General features: G+C 51.5%; 1 protein-coding gene across 1 annotated transcript in view; it reads right to left on the bottom strand.

The window, feature by feature from the left end:
• The window catches only part of MYO18B (myosin XVIIIB), a 232,926-nt gene that overhangs the window by 73,301 nt on the left and 138,680 nt on the right, over positions 1–20,945 (bottom strand). Inside the window, exons 33-35 of the mRNA XM_008686684.2 lie at positions 20,904–20,945; positions 1,968–2,081; positions 925–1,041 (exon numbers count right to left, since the gene is read on the bottom strand). The exon at positions 20,904–20,945 is cut by the window's right edge and continues 111 nt beyond it. Coding sequence (XP_008684906.2) covers positions 925–1,041; positions 1,968–2,081; positions 20,904–20,945 — 273 coding nt within the window. The remainder of the gene's footprint in view (positions 1–924; positions 1,042–1,967; positions 2,082–20,903) is intronic.

Here is a 20,945-nt window from a genome sequence, read left to right as displayed (position 1 = left end):
TGCTGGCCTCACCGAGCTCATCTTAGGGCCACGCTCCCCTCGCTGGCCTCCTTCCAGCCTCTCAAATGTGCCTTCTTGGGTTCTTTACACTTGCTATTCCTTCTGCCTGGAGCACTTCCTGCAACCCTCACTATTCCACCCAACCTAATTCACTCCTATTCCTCATTCAGATCTCCATCTGAGAGCCACCTCCTCAGGGAAGCGCTCCCTGACCTCCAACCTAGGTCAAGATTCGCAGAACCGTGTTCTTTTCCTTTCTGGACCCTAAGCTCATTTTGCAAGCGCCCCTCTGTTCTGGGTGATTATGTGAGAAGCTCTGCCCAGCCCGTGAAACCGCACATGAACGCAGGGATGGGATGAGCTTTTCTCAACCCAGTATCCTTGGCATTTTACACAGCACCTAACACATGGTAGGAACACAGTAAATATTCAATAAATGAATGGATATAGACATGGATGGAGAGGCAGATGAATAGATGGAAGGATGGGTGGATAGATGGATGGATAGGTGAGTGGCTGGGTGGGGAGGTGGGTGGAGGGGTAGGGGGATAGGGGAAGGATGTGGTATCTGGGTGGACAAAAATGAGGAGGTGAATGGGCGGACAGAGGAGCAGATGACTGGCGGATGGCTGAATATTTTGATGGGTAGTTAGAAGGGTACGTGGGTGGGTGGACGTGTGGATATGTGCATACATAAATCAAAATTTTTCAAGGTGAAGACGTCTTCCAGGAATGCACACCCATCTGAAGGGGACACCCTCCTCCATTAGGACCGCGTGAAATTTCATCGTTCCTGGCTATCCTTGTGGCATTTATCCCTCCCAGGTCCTAAGACCAGAGATCGGCCCAACCACACCCCCTTCTCGACCTCCGGCACCTGCCCGGCCCAAGGCCACCAAGCCTTCTTCCGCTCTCCATCGCTACCTGAGCAATGAGGTCCTTGTGCTTCTGCATGAGGTCGTTCAGGTCATCCTGGTCCTCATCGATGCGTTTCAGCAGATCTGCTCTCTCGTGGGGTGGGGGGGAGGGGACAGCAGGGGCCTTGCCAAGAGCAAAGTGGGGGGGGTCCCCTGTGGGTGTGTCAGATGAGTGACCATGTACCTGAAAGGAGGGTCATGGGTGTGTCATTGCATGGTGTGTGTGTGTGTGTGTGTGTGTGTGTGTGTGTGTGGGCAAGTTCCTCTTAATCTGGTCCAACAAAATCCGGAACAAAAGGTCCAATAAGGATCTTGAGACAAGCTTCTGCCTATCAATCTGTGCCTATACCTAAATTTTAGGATTTCACATGTAGAGTAAAAAATTTAAGCCCACCTTGTATGCACAGACAAGTGACTTAGAAACGCACACCCAATTTTCACCAGTATATTAGATTCATAATATATGTTCATTTCCCCCCATTCAGTGGCGAGCACATAGTAGGTTCCTAATAGAGGTTCCTAATAGTAGGTTCCACACTCCCTTATAGGAGTGAGCCTAAGTGGGCCCCTGAGAGACACTCTTGTCTCCACGTATAAGAATGAACCCACACTAGCCCAATGATAATGATCAGGTCCCCTATAATGGCAGCGAGCACACAGTAGGACCATAACAGGTGCCCGGGAACCACTTACAGTGGTGAGCACACTGTGGGCACACTCTAGACGTTTTCGTTCCCGTGTAGGGTGCTGAGCAAACAATAGGCTCCTACTGAACACATCCCCACAGTCCTGAGCACACATTAGGTCTACAATACGTTTCCTCGCCTGCCTTTGCAGAGGTGAGGACATAGTTGACCGTCATATATGCCCTTATACCTTTCTAATGCTCAGCTCATAGGAGGACGTCTGTGCTCTCAGAGTGTTGACCCAGGAAGTTCCCAGTAAGTACCCTTGGTCCCTCTTACAGCGCTGAGCACACAGTGGGCCTGCGCTAGTCCCCCGAGCCCTGTGCTGGCCCGGGGCCCCACAGTACCAGGAAGGGACAGGTACCAGGCTCTTGCTCCTGGTCATGTTCTCCAGCTCGCTGTGCATGTTCTCCAGGTCCGCGGTCAATGCCTTCTGCGTCTTCAAAGCGTCCTCACACTTGGCTTCACTCTGCTCCAGCTGTGACAGGCAGGAGGATGAGAAGAGAAGATCCTCGTGAGGCCGTCTCCTTGAATGCCCTTCCCCTCCGGCCCAGCCCTTCCCCTCCGGTCCAGCCCCTCCCGGGTGGCAGAATAATTTACAGATGATCCCCATGTCTTCACAACTATTCATCAACCCACAACGAGGGGAAGCGACTGCGTTTGCATCTGAGGCGGCCGGATTCTGAGCTACTCAAAATTGAACAGGTATTGTCCCATGAAATAAGGCTTGTCTGCTCCGGTGCCGGGAGCTAGTCCCCAGCTCTGCTCGGAAAATATTTGCTGTCACCCACTTAGTGCATGCAGGGAACAGTCAGCTTGGCCCCTGGCCCCCTGTGGGAGAGGGGGATACAGACAGTGATAGCACGGGAAGGAAGGCGTGGAGACACTGGGAACACAAGATGAGGTCAGGGAAGGCTTCCTGGAAGAGGTGCTCGAAAGTCAGTGGGAACTTGCCAAATAGATGTTTCTCTTATTTTTAAAAAAATATTTTATTTATTTGAGAGAGAGAGAGAGAGATACCATGAGCTGGGGGAGGGGCAGAGGGAAAGAGAGAGGGACAAGCAGACTCCCATCTGAGTGGGGAGTGGGGAGCCCAATACCGGGCTCAACCCCAGGACCCTGAGATCATGACCTGAGCCAAATTCAGACTGAGCCACCCAGACACCCTCAAGTAGACATCTCTTACCCAGGTTTCAGAGTTGTAAACCCCCTTTAAATGGTATGTAAACTATTTGCCATGTGAGCATTTTCTTGAAGATTAAGAGTCACCGACCTCAACTAAGTTTCTCTTGCTCACTCTTTTCTTTCTCATCCATTCACCCACCTGCACACAGCAGGCCTCCTATCTTAGCAAACTGGAGCCATCAAATAGGTCAAGTACTTACACGGCCCCGGAAGCCAGACATTCCCTACCAGAGAAAACCACATCCGGGTACAAACCCTGAATCCATTCGGCAATTGGCAATTTCCCCTTGATTTCCAAACCCAAGAATCTCTGAGTAGAAAACAGCCTCAGAAATCGCCTAAGGAAAATGCTCGGGGCTCAGAGAGGGACAGTGCCATGCCTGAAGTCACACAGCTCAAGGAGTGAAGGCAGCCGCTTGTATTGTCCAGACCAGCAGACTTTCTCACTGCCAGGCCACTGCCCCACCAAAACAGTTAATAATAATAAGGTTGGTGCTCCCAGACAGAAAAAAGTAAAATAAAATAAAAGCAAGGTAGAGTCCCCGTGAAATGACACACATACAGTCTCTGGTCCCTGAGGCCACCGAGTAAGTGAGGGGGCCCCATTGATCTATAAAAGGAAAACAATTGAACCACAGTGGACCCCAGCCCAGGACAACTGGCCAAGGTGGGGGGGTCTGGGGGTAGAGCCCACCTTGGGATCATTGTCCTCTCCTTCCAAACTGAGCAGAGAATGTCTTCCGCAGAATATCAGGAGCTCAGCCCAGATATTAGAATCATAATAATAACAATGGAAGGCAGGGAAAATGGGGGTCACCAATATCTCCTGTCAAGTACCACGGGGAAGGTTCTGCTTTCATCTTGACTCGTAATCCTCATCTTTGAGCTGTGAGGTGCCTACTGCTAAAATCCCCATTTTACACACGGGGGAAATGGAGGCCCTAACCTTCTCCCACAGTTTTCTCTCAATAACCTCCAGTTCCAGCCCCAACTCACTGCCAGCAGCCACAATCCACCCCCCACCCCCACCCCTGTTTTCCAAGCCTCCAGGAACAACGTATTCCCGCAGTGGGCTCAGCACAGGGGGGCCCACTTCCCTCGGTGCGGGGGCTGGGACACATGGAGAGCAATGCGGAGCAAGGGGAGCCTCATGGACAGGGCGAATGAGAAGTCAGACACAGGCTTATCTTCCCGCAGGCGACTCCAGGGCTGTTGGCAAGGTGGGGAGGTGGCAAGGAGGGCTCCCTGCAGGCAGAGGCCTCACTAAAGAGAGGCACTTAAGCTAAGACCTGAAAGATGCAAGGAGACAGCCGCGTATAGATTGAGGAGGAGGAAACAGTGCCCTGAGTGGAGGCAGCAGCTGGTGCAAAGGTCCTGAGGCAGGAACAAAAACAAAAGTGAAAATGATGCTGAGGGACAGAAAGATAACCGGTGTGGCTGGACAGCTGTACAGGGAGGGGGAGGGAGGTGGATGCTGAAAGAGTGGCTGGGGGGGGGGCACATTAGTGAGGCTAGTGAGCCGAACGCCAAGTGCAGGTTCATTTTCAGTCTGTAGGGCAACCGCTGATGGAGGGGGCGGGTAGCATGATCTACCCTGGCTGCTGCAGGCAGGATGGGCTCTAGTGGACAAGACTGGAAATAGGGCAGCCAGTGAGGACACCCCGTGGGGTGTGCCAAGAAGAAAAGATCTGGGTGGGCAGGAGCAGGTGGGCCGTTGTGGGAGATGAGGTCAGGTAACTAACAGTGGAAAGGAGGCATGGCACAGGGCCCTGCTGCCAGGCCAAGCTGCCGGGCCCAGGGCCAAGAGGCAAGCGAGAGCCACTGTCAGTAACTGAAAAGTGCAACGACAAATAACGAGGACAGCACTTCCCATCTGCTGAGCTCCTTCTTGGGCTGAGGGTTTTGGCAGCATGATGCCCTGGTCCTCAGAGCCTCCCCGGAGAGAGAAGGCACTGTTTGTATCTCCATTTTACAGGTGGTACGTGATGCATAATTAAGAAATGCTCTTTCCTTTCCCCAATCTCCCTGGAGCAAGCAGAGAGCCAGGCAATTCAACCCCGGGCAGAGAGGGACATGGCTGTCGGTGTTATTCGTAGCTCCTTCTGGGTGAGGGATAGGATTATCTCGGCCCTGATGGGTCTTGGCATTAACAGTTGCACCTGCTACTGTCGTTTGGGGACCATTTCCAGGACACTGTGCTCTCTCCATCTTGCTTCCTAAAAGCCCCACAAGACCTCTTGGGAGCAGGGCCCCACCTTTAGGACCACCTGATAGAGGAGGACACCAGGGCTCGCAGAGGGGAAAGGACTTGCCCACAGTCACGCAGCTGGTCAGCGGAGAAGTCTGGCTGGTCCAACCCCAGAGTCCAAGCTCTTTGCTGCTGGGCACTACTGCCCCTCAAGGAAAGCCACTCTCTGGAAGGTCTGGACCACACAGGGAGGATGGATTACAATAAGCGGGAAGCTGAGTTGCAGAGCGAATGATCAGCTCAGTGGCTTGGTGCTATCACGGGAGCCATCCTGGTAGTGTCGTGAGGTCCAGGACCAGGCTGGAGGCTGCTAAACGTGAGGGGGAGCAATGGGAGACAATGGACAGAACTCGGAGGTTGAATCAATGAATCAATGGGGTGATGCCAAGGAAACGAGCATCATCCCCTATACACAAGTTCATCCCCTAGGGATGAGGGAGGAAACCAGCACTTAACTGACCTTTGCTGAGTGCCAGATCCTACCGTGTGGGGGGGTCAGAGCCTGCGCATGGAGCCAGACCTGGAGGACAGGCCTCTCTCAGCGGGTCTCTTAACCTCACGCCTCAGTGTCCTCACCTGTAAAATGGGGGAGAGTCACACCATAGGATCTGTGTGGTCCCGAGTAGTGAGTGAGTGGAATCAGGGGGGTGCTCAGCACCGTGCCTGGCATGGAGAAAACCCTAGTAAAGTAATGGCGGTTGTCACTTTTGTCTGTCTCTTTCCTTAACGGCCTAAGAAGTTGGGGGGGGGGTAACCCTATCGTAGAGGCCAGGAGAATGAGCCATCAGACTCCCATCGCCGGGATGAGGCAGGGCCTGGGCTCCCACCATCTCAAGGAGGAGTTTCAGGCTTCCTGGCAGACTGGGGCGGGAAGGGGAGGGTGCGAACCCCGAAGCCGTGCCAGCCAGTAGGATCTGGATGGGCCAGGCCAGAACCCCCCAACTCTCCCTCCCGCTGCAGCCCCAGGTCTCCACTGGGCAGGCTCCGGGCTGCTGCTGACAAGCCATCTAAATGCCGAGCTTTAAAAATTTCAATTTATTACACTTTAGGGAGCAGGAAGAAATACAGGGCCATCTCGGGCTGATTTTCCATTATGGACGCCCCGCCGTAAGAATAGCTCACCGCACGTTATTTCCATATGGGGGCTGTTTGAGTGACACTTTTATGAAGTCGGGTGGCAAGTCTTGCTGGGGCTGAGATCAGACCCTGTCGGGGGAGCGACCCTGCCCACTGCCTCTTCGCAAATGCTCTCCCTTCCCAGGAGGCGCTCCAGGAGGCGCAGTCAGAGAGTGGAAGGGAACAGGGCAGCCGCGACTCCCCCTCGGGAAAGGTTATCGGGGTCCGCTCTCCGGTCCTCATAGCCAGTGTGGCCATGAGGATCCCGGGGCGGGGGGCAGGAGATGCCTCACATCTTTCGGCTCTGAGTCACTGTCCATCTGCATGGATGAGCCTTCCCGGGGTCCTTGTCAGACCTCCAAGACACAGGGTGGAGAGGGTTAGGGGGATAAAGTCCCTGGTGATTTCCATCTATTTCCAGAGCTGGCATGGTGCTGCGGATAGAGAGGTCAAGTGACTTACTGAGGGTCTTACAAACACTAGGCAGCAGACGTGCAATATGAATCCCGCTCTGAGCCATTATGCTGCATTCCTTCCAGAACAGTAGTGCCCACGGCAGATGCTTGAGAGGGGAAATTTTGTGATGTGTCTGCATAGTATCTACTCTCCCTTTTTGATAGTGGCACCCCATCCTCCCTGAAAAAAAAAATATATGTATATATATCCACCCCCCCAAATGTCCATGTGCTTCTGACAGAGCTGACCCCCCACACACAACTATCAAGTTTCGAGAAGGGCATGTGACTCCGCCTAGCCAATCAGAGCACTACTTCCTGTTGGCCAGAGGGCTTCGTTGTGGGGTAACAGCATGGCTGACGCCAGGAGTTTGCCGGGACTACAGAAACAAAGTTCATTCTCTGTGATGCAGGATGTAAGCTTGGAGTGTCTGGGGGCCCTCTTTCTAGCAAGAAAGAAAAGATGGCCTAGGATAGAAGGTGACATTGGAGGTGCTAAGGCAGGAAACACAGTCTCAATGACATGGTTGGAACACCTAGATCCAGCCAAGCCTGAAGGCCGTTTTCACCTCAGAACTTTTCAGATATTTTGGCCAATGACTTCCCTTTCCCCGCTTGAGCCAACTGGAGCTGGATGGCCGGAAGCCAGACACAGAATGAGTGAACGAGTCAGAGGAGATAGTACGAGCACAGTGTCAGCCACAGAGTAAACACTCGAAACCACGGCTGATAGTGTTTGTTGATCCTGTCCTGCCAAGGATGTTGGATCAACGTAGCTCCATCCAAAACCCTGTGGTAAAATCACAATCATTCACTCTTTATCTATTCTGTGTATGGATCCCTCCCCATAGGGGGATAAACATCGCCCCTTCCTGATTGTTCAATGGCAAAAAGAGGAGGGAATGAGAGTTCTCCCACACCGACTCTATGAGGCACCGTGGGGGCCACTCACCGTTCATTATCACTGTGGCCCACAGCAGCCCTGCACGGCAGGGATCAGCCCACGTTGTGTTACAAAAGAGGGAACCATATGCCGGGCAGGGGAGGGGACTTGCCGGGGGTTAGACTCAAGTCAATGGGACTCCGAGCCTGTGTTTTCCTGGGTCCCCACACAGCCCACTCTGCACACAAGCCTTTCCCTCCCGCTGAGTTCATCCCGAGGCATTCTCTCTGCAACATCTCCCTCCTTTCATTCCCCGGGAGGGCAATTGAGATTCCCATCACATAGACGTCAACTACAGCCCGATGAATAGCATTACTTTTCTATGCAAAGCCATCTGCCTGCTTAAAATACCTGGTGAAAATGTTTGCTTTGGGCTTATTAAGCTACTACATGAGTGGGCTAGACATATGGAATGAGGCAGCCGAGAGGGAAAATGCTGGTATTTCAGCGGAGCAATTAGAACCCTGATTTCTGGGTCTGGCTGAACGACGCGGAGAGTTTAAGGATCCCGCATCACATGCCATGGGGAAGCGTTCTAAGAAGTGGTGTCACCGGCAGGCTAATCTCAACACTTTCCAGGCCTCGACATCCGTCAGGGCACTCGGAAGAATTAACCTTCAGTAGGAAGGCCTTCCCTGAAGGGGATTACCAGCATCTCAAACTATAGAGGGCCCTGATATCAAACAAATTTATTAAATGCACACATATTAAAAATGTCAGGCCAGTTCCACCCATGGTCTCTCCGGCTCAGAATTCTGATGACGGGGGGCCCCAAGGGGAGATTTCCTTAGACCATCTGGTGGTTACTCTCTGTGGCCTTGATCGAACCACTTGAGCATCTATTAACCATTCCATCGTTTTCCTTACATTGTGCTAGCGGATTTATTGATGCATCGAAGTGCTTTCTGAGTATTTACTGTTTCCATCTTCTTCAGAGTCAAAATAATCATTATCCGTAGCAGAATAATCGTAGCTACTCTCCGAATGCGTACGACTTAATAAGTTATTTGCAACACGTCACGATTCTGTGAAGTGGGTACTTTCATCACCGTTTTAGAGATGAAGAAATTGAGGCTCAGAGAGGTTAGTGAGCTTGTCAAGATCACACAGCTTCTAAGTGGTGAATGGGGCCAGGACCTGAACTGAATTTTAAATCCACGGCATTTTCCCGTAAGCCCTGTGGCATGGGCTTCCCACCTGCTGCGTAAACCAGACAGCCTTTTCCTTGTTTATTTCTTTGAGGGTTTAAGAGTCCTTCCTCGGAGACAGAGGGTAACTACACTTACTGTAGTGAGCATTTCGCGATGCCCATAATTGTCGAAGCGCTAGGTTGTACACCTGCAACTAACATGATATTAATGTATATACTAACATAATTGCATGTCAACTCTACTTGAATAAAAATGAAATTGAAAAAAAGAGTCCTTCCTAATTTTGTGTTATAGGGTCTCAGGGCTGCTCTGTTACTACGTGACTGAACGGACTTCAAGAATTTCCTTCCTTTTTTTTCTATTTATTTTTTTTATTATGATATGAACAACAATCTCTTTCCTGACCTCACCTCTGGTGGCCATGAATTTGGAGCATACCGATGTTCTCCAAAGAGAGAAGAAAAACAAACGAACGAAAACAAACCTTGGAAAAGCAGGATAAAATACGCATAAAACACCCTCCCTGCTCCCATCCTATCATGCCCTCGTTTTTATCCTATTTCCCACACCCTGTTGCTCCAGCACTCCATGGCTCCCCTAAAGAGTGCAGCATTTGAGTGCCTCCCTGTCTGTCTTCTCGCTAGACAGTGAGCTCCCAGAGGCCACCTGGGGCTTGCTCCCCTCTGGGTCCCCGCATGGTAGGGGCTCCACGCACATGCACTGAGAGGACCAGGGGAAGAGGTCAGCTCAGCGCATCACGAACCTGTCCTGGTCGGCGGGGCTGCCTGCGTCTGCAGCCCGAGCTGCTCACTGCCCATGCTGCCGGATCCAGCCCCGAACACCCCCTTGGGAAGCCAGCCCCTGTCTGGCTATCCCCAGCTCCCCCCGAGGGCAGGTCTCTGACCCAGACACTAGTCACTGTCCAGACAGCCAGCTCCACAGGAAGGACAAGGGGCCGGCCATGTGGGCAGGAGCCTCCCCTGCAGGAGGAAACGACCCAGCTAGGGAGAGTGACCACAGACTCATTCAGCAAACCTCTAGGGGCTGGATCTCAAGTCCAGGCTTGAGCTCCCGGTAGGGGGGTGAGCTTCCTGCCACCCTGCCCCACCATGCTCACTTAACCAGAACACGCAGCTAACCAGAACACTCTGCCTGACCAAGTGATTTTATTTTATTATTTTTTAAATTTATTTTTAAAAATTTAAAAAGATTTTATTTATTTGTTTGACAGAGAGCACAAGCAGGGGGAGCCGTAGGCAGAGGGAGAGGGAGAAGCAGACTCCCCACTAAGCAAAGAGCCCAATGCGGGACTCGATCCCAGGACCCTGGGATCAACTGAGCTGAAGGCAGACGCTTAACCGACTGAACCACCCAGATGTCCCTATGACCAAATGATTTAATTTAATTAATTTATTTATTTAAAGATTTTTTTATTTATTCATTTGAGAGAGAGACAGAGAGAGAGAGAGAGCACAAGCACGGGGAGAGGCAGAGGGAGAGGCAGACTCCCAGCTGACCTGGGAGCCTGACATGGGGCTTGATCTCAGGACCCCGGGTTCGTGACCTGAGCCGAAGGCAGACGCTTAACCATCTGAGCCACTCGGGCGCCCCTATGACCAAGCGCTTTTAAATTTGGATTCCAAGATATCTGAGACTGACCAAGTGGCTTACCTTACTCTTAAGAGCTTCTGCTCACAAAATGACACAGCTAAGAGAAGGCAGCAGTATACCCGAAAGTTTGTCCCCAAAGCGGGAGAAAGTCTTTGCAAGATACAGAACTAGCAAAGAGCTTACACCCAGAAGAGCCTACAAATCACTAGGAAAAAGAGCCAACAGTTTGGAAGAGGAATGTACGGCTTCATCGGGCAGAAGTAGCTCTCCAAATGGCCAGTCTACCTTGGAAAGGCAATCCACCTCTCCACTACTACAGGGCGATCAAGATGGAACCCCAGGACACCTCCTCCCGCAGAACGGCTAACATGTGAATAACAAACAAGCCCAGGGGCTGACCAGAACGGGACTCCGGTAGGACGCGTGTTCCACTGGCTGGAGTAAAGGCGTCTACAGACACTTGGCAGAACCACGCGGCTACCTCCACCACAGTTCAAGAACCGCCCAATGGTTACAGCAGCAAGGTCCACCACAGCCAAACTATGGGAAGAGCCCAGATGTCCATCGACAGATGAGTGGATCAAGAAGATGTGGTCTATATAAACAATGGAATATTACGCAGCCATCAAAAATGAAATCTCGCCGTTTGCAAGGACGTGGATGGAACTAGAGGGTATTATACTAAGCGAAATCAGTCAATCAGAGAAAGACAATTATCATATGATCTCACCGATCTGTGGAATTTGAGAAACAAGGCAGAGGATCATGGGGGAAGAGAGGAAAAAATGAAACAAGATGAAACCAGAGAGGGAGACAAACCATAAGAGACTCTTAGTCTCAGGAAACAAACTGAGGGCTGATGGAGGGGGAGAGGGGTGGGAGGGATGGGGTGGCTGGATGGTGGACATTGGGGAGGGTATGTGTTGTGGTGAGCATGGTGTATTGTGTAAGACTGATGCATCACAGATCTGTACCCCTGAATCAAATAATACATTAGATGTTAATAATAATTAAAAAAAAGAAACACGTGTACCACGATTCAGAGATACAACACTTCTAGGTCTACACCCTACAGAGATGCACACACATGCACTTCCCTCTCAAATAAAATAACACGGGAAAAAAGTGTGCATAGTAGCTGTATCCTTAATCACCAAAATCTAGGTGCAACCTACGTGTCCATTGAGCAAAATGGCTCAATCGTGATATAGTCTCAGGAATAGCAAGGACGATGACCTAACTACTACCTACGATGGATAATATTAGTCAGTCTTGTATGTATCAATGGAGGAAAAAAAAATAGCAAGACCCAGGCCAGAACACGGGAACAGTACAAATTCATCTGAGGAGCCACAGGAGCGGATAATCGAGAAAAGACACTCAAGCTGGCATCTGGTTCATCACCTCCTCCCCTAAACCTCCCAGCACCTTCCTTGATCTTCCTCACAATTAGTCGGTGCTGGTGACACTGGTCCTATGATGGGCAGCTCCCCCCTGTTTGCCTGGGACTTCTCTGCTTTTAAAATCAGAAGCCCTGTGTCCCGGGAACCACTCTCAGACCTGCATAACATCCAAAGGTTCTGGAATTCCAAAGACGGAGGCTCGAATTCCAGTTCCCCCAAATGGAAGAGCAAACACAATTGCCCTGAACCTGCCCCAAATGTCAGCATCCGAAAGTACAGAGAAAGAGAGACGGAGGGTCTACAGCAAACTGAAGGCAAGTGCTTTTGCCTCCCAGGTTGGATCCTGAATGTGGAGAAAAATCACTACGAGGAACATTAATGGGGCCAGAGGCAACATCTGCATTGTCAGCAGGTAAGATCGGGGGGTCGGCAAACTTTTTCTTCAAGGACCAGAGAGTAAATATGTTTGGCTTTGCGGGCCAAGAAGAAAAAAAATGAAGGATAGATAGAGAGATGCTATCCTTATGTAACCACTTTGAAATGTAGCCATTTAAAAACATGAGAACCATTCTTAGCTCTCAGGCTGTGACAAAACACACACACACACACACACACACACAACAACAACAACAACAACAAACAAAACAATAAAAACCCCAAAAGCAGACAACAAGAAACAGGCCGTTGGATTTGGGCTGGATCCGGCCTGTGGGCCATAGTTCATTGACCCCCGAATTCGAATACATGGGATCAGTGTGAAATTTCCCATTCTGATGAGAGCAAAAGGGCATCATGTTCGTAACTCTTTTCCCGATAATTCAGGGAAAGGTAATTTGAAGACAGGATGATAAAGCAAATGTGGTAAAATGTTGCAGATTGGTGAATCTAAACGAAGGCTAAACACGGATCCTCTGAACTATTCTTGCCACTCTAAGTTTGAAATTCTTTCAAGATACGTTATTTAAAACACACACACATACACACAAGCCAGTTCCTTCCCAACCCTGTGACTCTGGGCAAGTCTCCTATATGCTGAGCTTCCTCCTGCATAAAAGGAGCATAACACTACGTGCTTCCCAGGGAGACCCAGGGCCCATCCTGTGAGTCCCTACCCACCCGCAAAGCACCTGCCATCCGCAGACCCACTCCTACACTCTGGCCCCAAATAGAAAAGGCCGTGCTCACATGGTGTTCACTACATTCAAGTGGGTTGAGGGGCTCAAATGAAGTCGTGGCATGTAAGCGCTTGGCCCCATGCCTGGTACAGCGTAAACAATGGTTCCTTGCCATCGATATCATCATCGTTAAGAAGGCTGTGATTACCCGGGGGGATGGCTGGCTGCTCTAGGGCCTGGCCCTCCACAGCGCTCAACGGTAACAGGTCCTTTTGGGGAGACGTATAGACGTTACTCCCCGCCTACAGTGAAACCAGTCGGCCCTCGCTGCATTTAAAACAGCATTGGAAGTGTCAATATTGGTGGGGTGAACAGGCTCGCAATAACCATGTCCTCACCCAATTACAATTCGGTTTTTATCTCCTCCGGCAGGAGGTTATGTTAATATTGAATCAATTCACTCCAACATCATCTTTAAAAAGGAAAAAAAAATAGTCTCTTCATATAAAATCCCCAGGCCACCTGTCCTGCGGTTCCTGGCTGGGGAGAAGCATTCCAAAGGTGCTCACTCACACAAAAGACTCCCATCAGAGTCATCTTCCCAGAGCGGATTCATTATTTTCAATGTCTCATGGAAGCATGGGTGACACGTGGTGACAAATGTCCCGACTAAAGGCACTGGGGAGGAGTCAAGGGTTATCAGTCTTCTGCGCGCTAGCAGCGGGAGCTCGGGCTGTTGTCTAACCCCGGCTGGGAGTTCATCGTGTACAAGACACACCAGGCCCAATGGGCCCACCGGAAGGAACGCTGAAGCTGAGCCTACGGGAGCATCGCCCGGTGGAAGGGCCTACGGGAGCATGCGGGGCTTTCCAAAGGGACGCGAGGGCCCAGAGGGGGCAGAGGGCCAACAGGAGATACATTCATGGTCTGGGGTAGCGCATGCTAAAATCCCAGCTGTTGAAGTCTCTGGGTTCAACTCCCGCCTTCATCTCTTAACACCTTCGTGACTTTGGACAAGTCTCTCGGTACTTGCACTTAGTCCGGTCCTCACCTTTGAAGGAGCTGGAAGGTAAATGGGGGACCCAGGCAAGCAAAGGCAGTGACTGTGAGAGACTGATGTGTACTATTCTAGACCAAAACCCAGGAGACGGGGAGAGAAGGGAGGTGGGCCCTCACCCAGCCTGTGGGGGTCAGAGATGGCTTCCAGAGACGATGCCCAAACCCAGGCTCAGAAGAGAACTAGATCTTCTGCAGGCCAAGAGGTTTCAGAGGGGAGAAGCAAGAGGCCACAGCCTGGGCAAAGGTGGGAAGTTGGGGACAGGTGTGAGGGACCCCAAGCTGTCCCTTAGCGGCTGGTCAGAAGTGTCAGGGGCACGGGAGCCAGATTCTGCCTCTGTAAGGGTCGCATTGGGGAACCCGCACCGTATTCTGAGGGCAATGGGATGCCACTGATAAATCCTGAGCACAAAGAGCCAAGATTGTACATAAATTTTAAAAAATTCTCTCTCCAGGGGCACCTGCGTAGCTCAGTCAGTTGGGCATCTGACTCTTGATTTTGGCTCAGGTCATGATCTCAGGGGTTGTGGGATCCGCGCTGGGTGTGGAACCTGCTTGGGATTCTCTCTCTCTCTCTCTCTGCCCCTCCCCGCCCCCCAAATTCTCTCTCCAATGATCAGATGGAAGTTAGATGACTTGCACAAGACCAGGGGCCAGCAGACAGGACAGAACCCCAAACGAGAGCTCGGGGTGGTGGTGGAGGAGAGGGAGAAGGAAGCAGACGGACCGAAGAGCTGTTGAGGGGAACAATGACGAAGAGTCGGTGGCAGCTCTGTGCTCAGCCAGAAGGTATAAACACACGCCCAGCTTGAAGTAAGTAAACACAAGGGCTGGGCGGCGGGGAGAACCTCCGTTTAACGAAAAGCAAATACCATATTTCTTTGGGGGAAGAGACAAAGGTCAAAGGCATGCATCAAATGAAGGGTGGGGAAAAAAAAAAAAAAGCAACCGCTGCCCTGGCGAAAACGTCCTCTTCCGCTTTCCCATTGGAGTCAGGTGCCAGCATCTGCTCCTCACAGATGTTATTTATGCATGCCGATTATCTCAATTATAGATCTTCGTTGTTGGGATTGCTTCTGTCTCCAGATTAGTTTGTTTCCAGTGGAAACGTTCCAGGGGAATTAATTAGTAATTGGCTCCTAAGGAACAGGTGTCATCAGAACAACCCCACACGTTGCCTTGCCTACCCGTTCCGCGAGGCCTTGTAAAATTGTGTGCCCAGGAACCCGTCTTCCAGCAGCCAACACCTGTGATGGGGACATGGGGGCCCATGGGGAGCTCTCCATTTTAAAAGTCATTGTCTTAGGATTTCTCATTTAGAGAATTCTTTCAAATCCGTGGCCCAGTGTGCTTTCTACTGGCCCCATAACTGGGAAGATCATTCCCCTTTTTCGGTGAGGCAAAGGGGGCCCAAGGGCAGGGTGATTTGCTCAAAATCACACGGCTAATTAGGTCGCAGAGGTAGGATTTGAACCCCAGAGGGTCTACCTTGCCTCTAGGAGCCTTCCACGCGTTACGACAAGGGTCTTAAACTGCAACTGTTATCTGAGATACAGCCAAGGCTCCCAACAGAGGGAAACTGGGTGGAATGAGCCAAATAATTCTCTTGAGGTTCTAGATGGTGGGACAATGGGCAGAGAGGATGTCCCTAAAGGGCAGCATCCAGATATTCTGGAAGATACTCTGTCTAAGGGAACTCTCCCGTGCTACTGATTGAGCCCAACACGGGGTCCATCAGGGCTTCAGCTGGGACTTGGCATCCTCCCATGTCTTACAAGCACTTCCGATGACACCCATCTCTGCTCTGTAACTCTCTATGGCTCCCCATAGCCAAACCATTCCTGAGCCACCTCCGGTCTCAGCTACCAACATCACCCTCTCTGCTCTTACCCCCGCACACCTGGTACTCCAGCAACACCACGTCAGGAGGCACACGCTCCCTGTCTCCACGTGCCTCTATCCCTTTATGCTCTGTGGCGTCCTCCCCCTAACCAGCAATTCATTTCCACCTTTAAAGAGACAGCTGAAGCCGCCAGCCCCTCTCCCCCAGCTACGTTAAGGGCATCCTCTTTAGCTAACTGTCCCTCCTTCCCCCAGTAAGGAGCTTATCAGTCTGCTTGGCAAGAGTCTGTTCCTCGCAGACTGGGAGCCCCTCGAGGGAAGGGGCCGTATGGTCCCCTCCTTATTCCCACAGCAGCCTGGCCTCCAATCTGTCCCAGAGTGGGGACCGTATCAGTATCTGCTGAATGCAAGAAGTTCTTTAACAGCTGCATTCCAACAATTCCCTCATCCGTGCCCTGAGAGAGGAAACCTTCCTCTGGGTTCTCCGGCGCCACGGTTAGCGAGCTGTAAGGGCTGCTGGGAGTGTTTCCTGTTTCTGAAGCCCCTCCCTGGCCTGACCTCATCAGCCCCCCACAAGTGCTGGGCCATCAGGCAAATGCAAACACTCCACTTAGAGAAAAAGTCTCTGGGAGGTCACATTGCACACCAAAGGTCACAAGATTCCCAGGGGCCAGATTCAGTCCTCTGGACTCAAACTTAATTCATTTTAAAAAAGCAGAACAAAGAGCTATCACACTAAAATAAACTCACAGTTTTTCCGTCTGCAAAATGGACATGTTGCCAATGGACTTGAAAGGGAGTTTCGAGAGATAAATGGGGCCCACCATTGCCAAATGCTGGTCCTAAGACCAGCATCCAAATTCTCCGATAGGATGGCTTAAAAAGGTAGATACTAGGTGCCAACCCAGACTTAAGAAAAACAGGGAAAAGACTATCTGGGGGTGGGAACTGGAATCTGTGATTTTTAAATGGTGCTTAAGTTATCTGATGTACAGTCAAGTTTGGGGATCCCAAGACACCAAGGAAAAGCCTGGTACATTGTAGGTGCTATGCTAACGTAGGTCCAAATGTTAACAGGACCCCCTATTATACCAACCAAGTTGCACGGGCACAGAACTGTTGGCATCCACAGCTTTCAGAACACAACGCTGTGTGCCCTTGGGTAAGTTACTCAACCTCTCAGAGAAGGCTTCTTTATTACTCAAATGAGTTAAAAATAGAAACAGGCACCTCCTTCAGTGACGGTGAGGATTAGCTAAATACCGCACTTCCTGCAGCCACGAGAGCATCTACAAGTCCCAGGGCCTTCAAACCAGCCCGAAGTTTGTCCCTCTAGCCAGTTCCGTCACCACTTAACCCAGATGACCATTTCGTCCCGCCTCGAAGGGTCCACGGCCGCCTAATGGCATCATCATCCCCTCCGCATCCATTCTCGGCACGGAAGAGCGATCCTCTAAACCGTGAATCGGATTACGTCACTCTCTGCTCCGAACCTCCCAATGGCTCCGCACGACCCATGGCATAAAATCCCCACTTGCTTCTCCCTCTCCCGGGGTGGTTTAGCTGACCACCCAAGCTACACGAGACCCCTTGCAAGTCCCTGTTCCAGAACCTCGTTTATTTCCTTCAATACCCATATTAAAGTGTGGGATGTTTCTACTTATTTGCATCATTGTCTGCTTGTCTTCTTTGCCATCAGATCTAAGTTTCAGGGCACCTGGGTGGCTCCGTCGGTTAAGCATCTGCCTTCGGCTCAGGTCATGATTCCGGGGTCCTGGGATCGAGCCCCGCATTGAGCTCCTTGCTCAGTGGGGAGCCTGCTTCTCCCTCTCCCTCTGCCTACCGCTCCCCCTGCTTGTGCTCTCTCTCTCTCTCTGTCAAATAAATAAATAAAATCTTTTTTTAAAAAAAAGATGCCAGTTTCATGAGGGAGGGTATCTGTTTGACTAACCATTATACACCCAGATGGAGCATATCACCTGGCACACAGTAGGTGCCTCATAAATCATAAAAAACGTATGAACGAAGTTGTTCAGTGCCAGACCCAGCACTTACGCCACAGTCGGCAGCAAAGTTAGCTCCCTCTCCCTTCCCCCTCCTGTCTGCTCTCCCCTGCCTCTGTCCCTGGAGCCTTCAGGTAAAGGACAAATACCTTCCCTGGGAGAGGAAACACAGTGATGCCCAATGTCATCACCGCTTTATTTGATTAGCTCCGACTCCGGCATCCGGGACACGTGTGCTGGGAGTCAAAGCGACTGTACCCTGACCTCTGGTCCACACGATCCCATCCTTATAACGATTTCCATGACAACAGCAACAGAAAGCCAAGGCTGTGAATTCCCTTTGATAGGAGCCGGATGCAGAGATGGGGAAGAAGGACTTTCAGAAGAATGAAGCTCTTTGATTCAGCTCGAGGCGCCTTCATGAAATACCACTATTTTTCAAGAACACACATTTTAACCCTGCAGAGGACGGTTCCTCATGAATACTTAAAAAAGGAAGAAGAGGAAGGCACAAAACCATCACGGTTCCTTTTCAAAAATAATCACCTATAGGGGGAGGGAACAGGGAGGCTGCGGCACTAGGAATATTTGGGGGGAGGCAGGAAGAGCAAAGGGGCTGCATGAACCCAAGAGGCCTGGCCCCTGACCAGGTGCTCCGATATCTTTACAAAGTCAAAAGGCTAAGGGTCTTCCACCCATGTGGACAGCCAACAGACAGGCCAAATAACCCCTAGATTCTACAATTAGAATCATGAGCCCCGGATATGAATCCCAGCCCTGCCACTTAGCTGCTGTGTTGCCTCAGACACATCACTTTCCAGCTCTCAACAGGATTTCCCCATCTGTAAAATGGGCACATGTGAGAGGGTGTGAGGATTGAGGGAGGGGACGCACAGATGCCCAGGTGATTCTAGTTTTCTGACATGGCCATGAAGAGAACAGAGTGATCAACTGTCCTGGTTTGTCCAGGCTTTGCCCAGGACATGGGACTTTCAGCCCTAAAACCAGGACCATCAGGGACAAGCCAGGATGGTTGGTCACCCTAGCAGAGCATGGCTGCGAAACAAAGAAACTGCTAAAACTCAGAGTGATGGAGAGAGACGAGCCCTTCAGGGAGCCTCTGGGGTACTCTCTCCAAAAACCCACCAATCTGGTCCAATCATGAGAAAAGCATCACAGAAACCCAGATTGGGGGGACACTATCCAGGATACCTGGCCAGTACTCCTCAAAACTGTCAAGGTCATGAAAAGCAAGGCAGGACTGGGAAACTGTCCCAGACAGAGGAGACTGGGCAGGCAGGATAAGCAAACACAGGGTCGTGCCCTGGGATGGATCCTGGAACAGGAAAAAGAATTAATGGAGAAACTCATGAAATCTGAACCAAGCCTAGAAAAAAAAAAAGCGGGGGGTAGGGGGTTTCTCCTGTAGCCTATAATCTCTACCGGAAACCTTTCATTTTACAGACGGGAAACTGACACCAGACACGGGAAGTGAAGAAGGTTCTAGATTCAGTGTCTAGACTCAGCTGCCTCCCACTGCCTTCCTGGGAACCTGCCTTGTAAGCTCCAGAAGGAAGAGAGAAGAGCATGGTTTTGGAGTCAAGGAATGCAGGTTCAAGGCCCAGCTTTGCCTTTCACCAGCGGTGTGACCTCAGGCAAATCTCTCCCCCTCTCTGTTCCCTGGTTTCCTCATTAGGTGAATGAGCCCATTGAATTCAACAGGTAGGTGTTATTCAGTATTTATTACATGCCGTGGGCTGGGCGGCCATCATCAGACACGATAAAGCCTAGTCTTGCCATCAGGAAATATATTGTTTTGCCTAAGAGTCCAAAACTACAGATAACCCATCTGGCTTCTGGGGATAGTCTCTGTGAAGATATACACACACGGCCATGTGGCAGGGCTGAGGCCACGTGAGAGAAGGCCAGAGAAGGAGGACGAAGGGAGAGCAACCTCTGAGAAGGTGAGATGGAGAAGGCAGCGGGAAACGCCTTCCATCTCCCCACCCCGGGCTCCACGCCAGTGGCTTATCCGCGGGAGGCGTGGGTTAGAAGGAACGCCAAACCCGCGGGTGCAACATCCCCAGTGGGGCTCTGAGCTTCCCTGCGTTGTTTCCAGCTCCCTGTGGGGTTGGGTAGCAAATCCTGAGTCCCCACTCTGGGACCTCCCTCCCCAAGTCCCTCACCCCTCTGTGGGGTCCGACCCACTCACGTCTCTCCACCCCTGCCGCCCTGGGCCGCGCTGTCTGCACTTGGCACAGCCCGAGCCCGTCCCACCTCCCAAGGTCCTTGGCTTCTGCCTGGCCTCTGGTCCTCCTCCGTAGCAGCCAGGGAGGGTGGAGCCCTGAGTTCGAATCCTGCCTCTGGCACTTTCTAGCTGTGTGACTTTGGGTGGGTCTCCTCCCCTCTTTGCCACCTCCCTTGGGAAAGGGAGGTGAGGATTCTCCTGTCCCTTGGCTCTCCGGAGAACTCGATGGGCCATCTTTTTTTTTTTTTTTAAAGATTTTATTTATTTATGTGACAGAGATAGAGACAGCCAGCGAGAGAGGGAACACAAGCAGGGGGAGTGGGAGAGGAAGAAGCAGGCTCCTAGCGGAGAAGCCCGATATGGGGCTCGATCCCAGAACACTGGGATCACACCCTGAGCCAAAGGCAGACGCTTAACGACTGAGCCACCCAGGCACCCCTCGATGGGCCATCTTGTATAACGTAAGTGGGACGTGGTGGGCGCTCCAGGAGGTGACAGCCAGAGATCAACTTCACAACCATTCTGATTGGTGCTGTTGGTGGTGGTGGTGTTTGAGCTTTGCTTTGATAGCACAATTACTGGTTCCTTTGTACCCTGCCTAGGCGGCCACCACACACACATGTGCGCACGTGCCTGCTGCACCCTGCCATTCTGCCCCAGGCCCCTGATCTGCCCACGTCCTTGAGACGCATTCTGCCTCAGCCCTGAGGAAGGGAACTGGACTCATCAGTCATTTATAAACCCCTCCTCCTCACCTACCGCCTCCGTGTGACCCGCCCAGCCCCTCGGCGTCCCCCATCTCCATGCAGGTCGATGGAAGTCGGTGCTGTGGCCACACCCATACCTGGCACCGAGACCCACTGTCCCCTGGCCTGCCACAGCATCCTCCCCAGCCTGGTCCTATGGGACCCCCACGACACCCACCTGGCTGTGCACTTTCTCCAGCTCCTCCTTGCTGACCGACGT

This window comes from Ursus maritimus, unplaced genomic scaffold (genome assembly GCF_017311325.1).
Source record: "Ursus maritimus isolate PB19 unplaced genomic scaffold, ASM1731132v1 scaffold_33, whole genome shotgun sequence".
NCBI lineage: Eukaryota > Metazoa > Chordata > Mammalia > Carnivora > Ursidae > Ursus > Ursus maritimus.
This window is presented reverse-complemented; position numbering and strand designations above follow the sequence as displayed.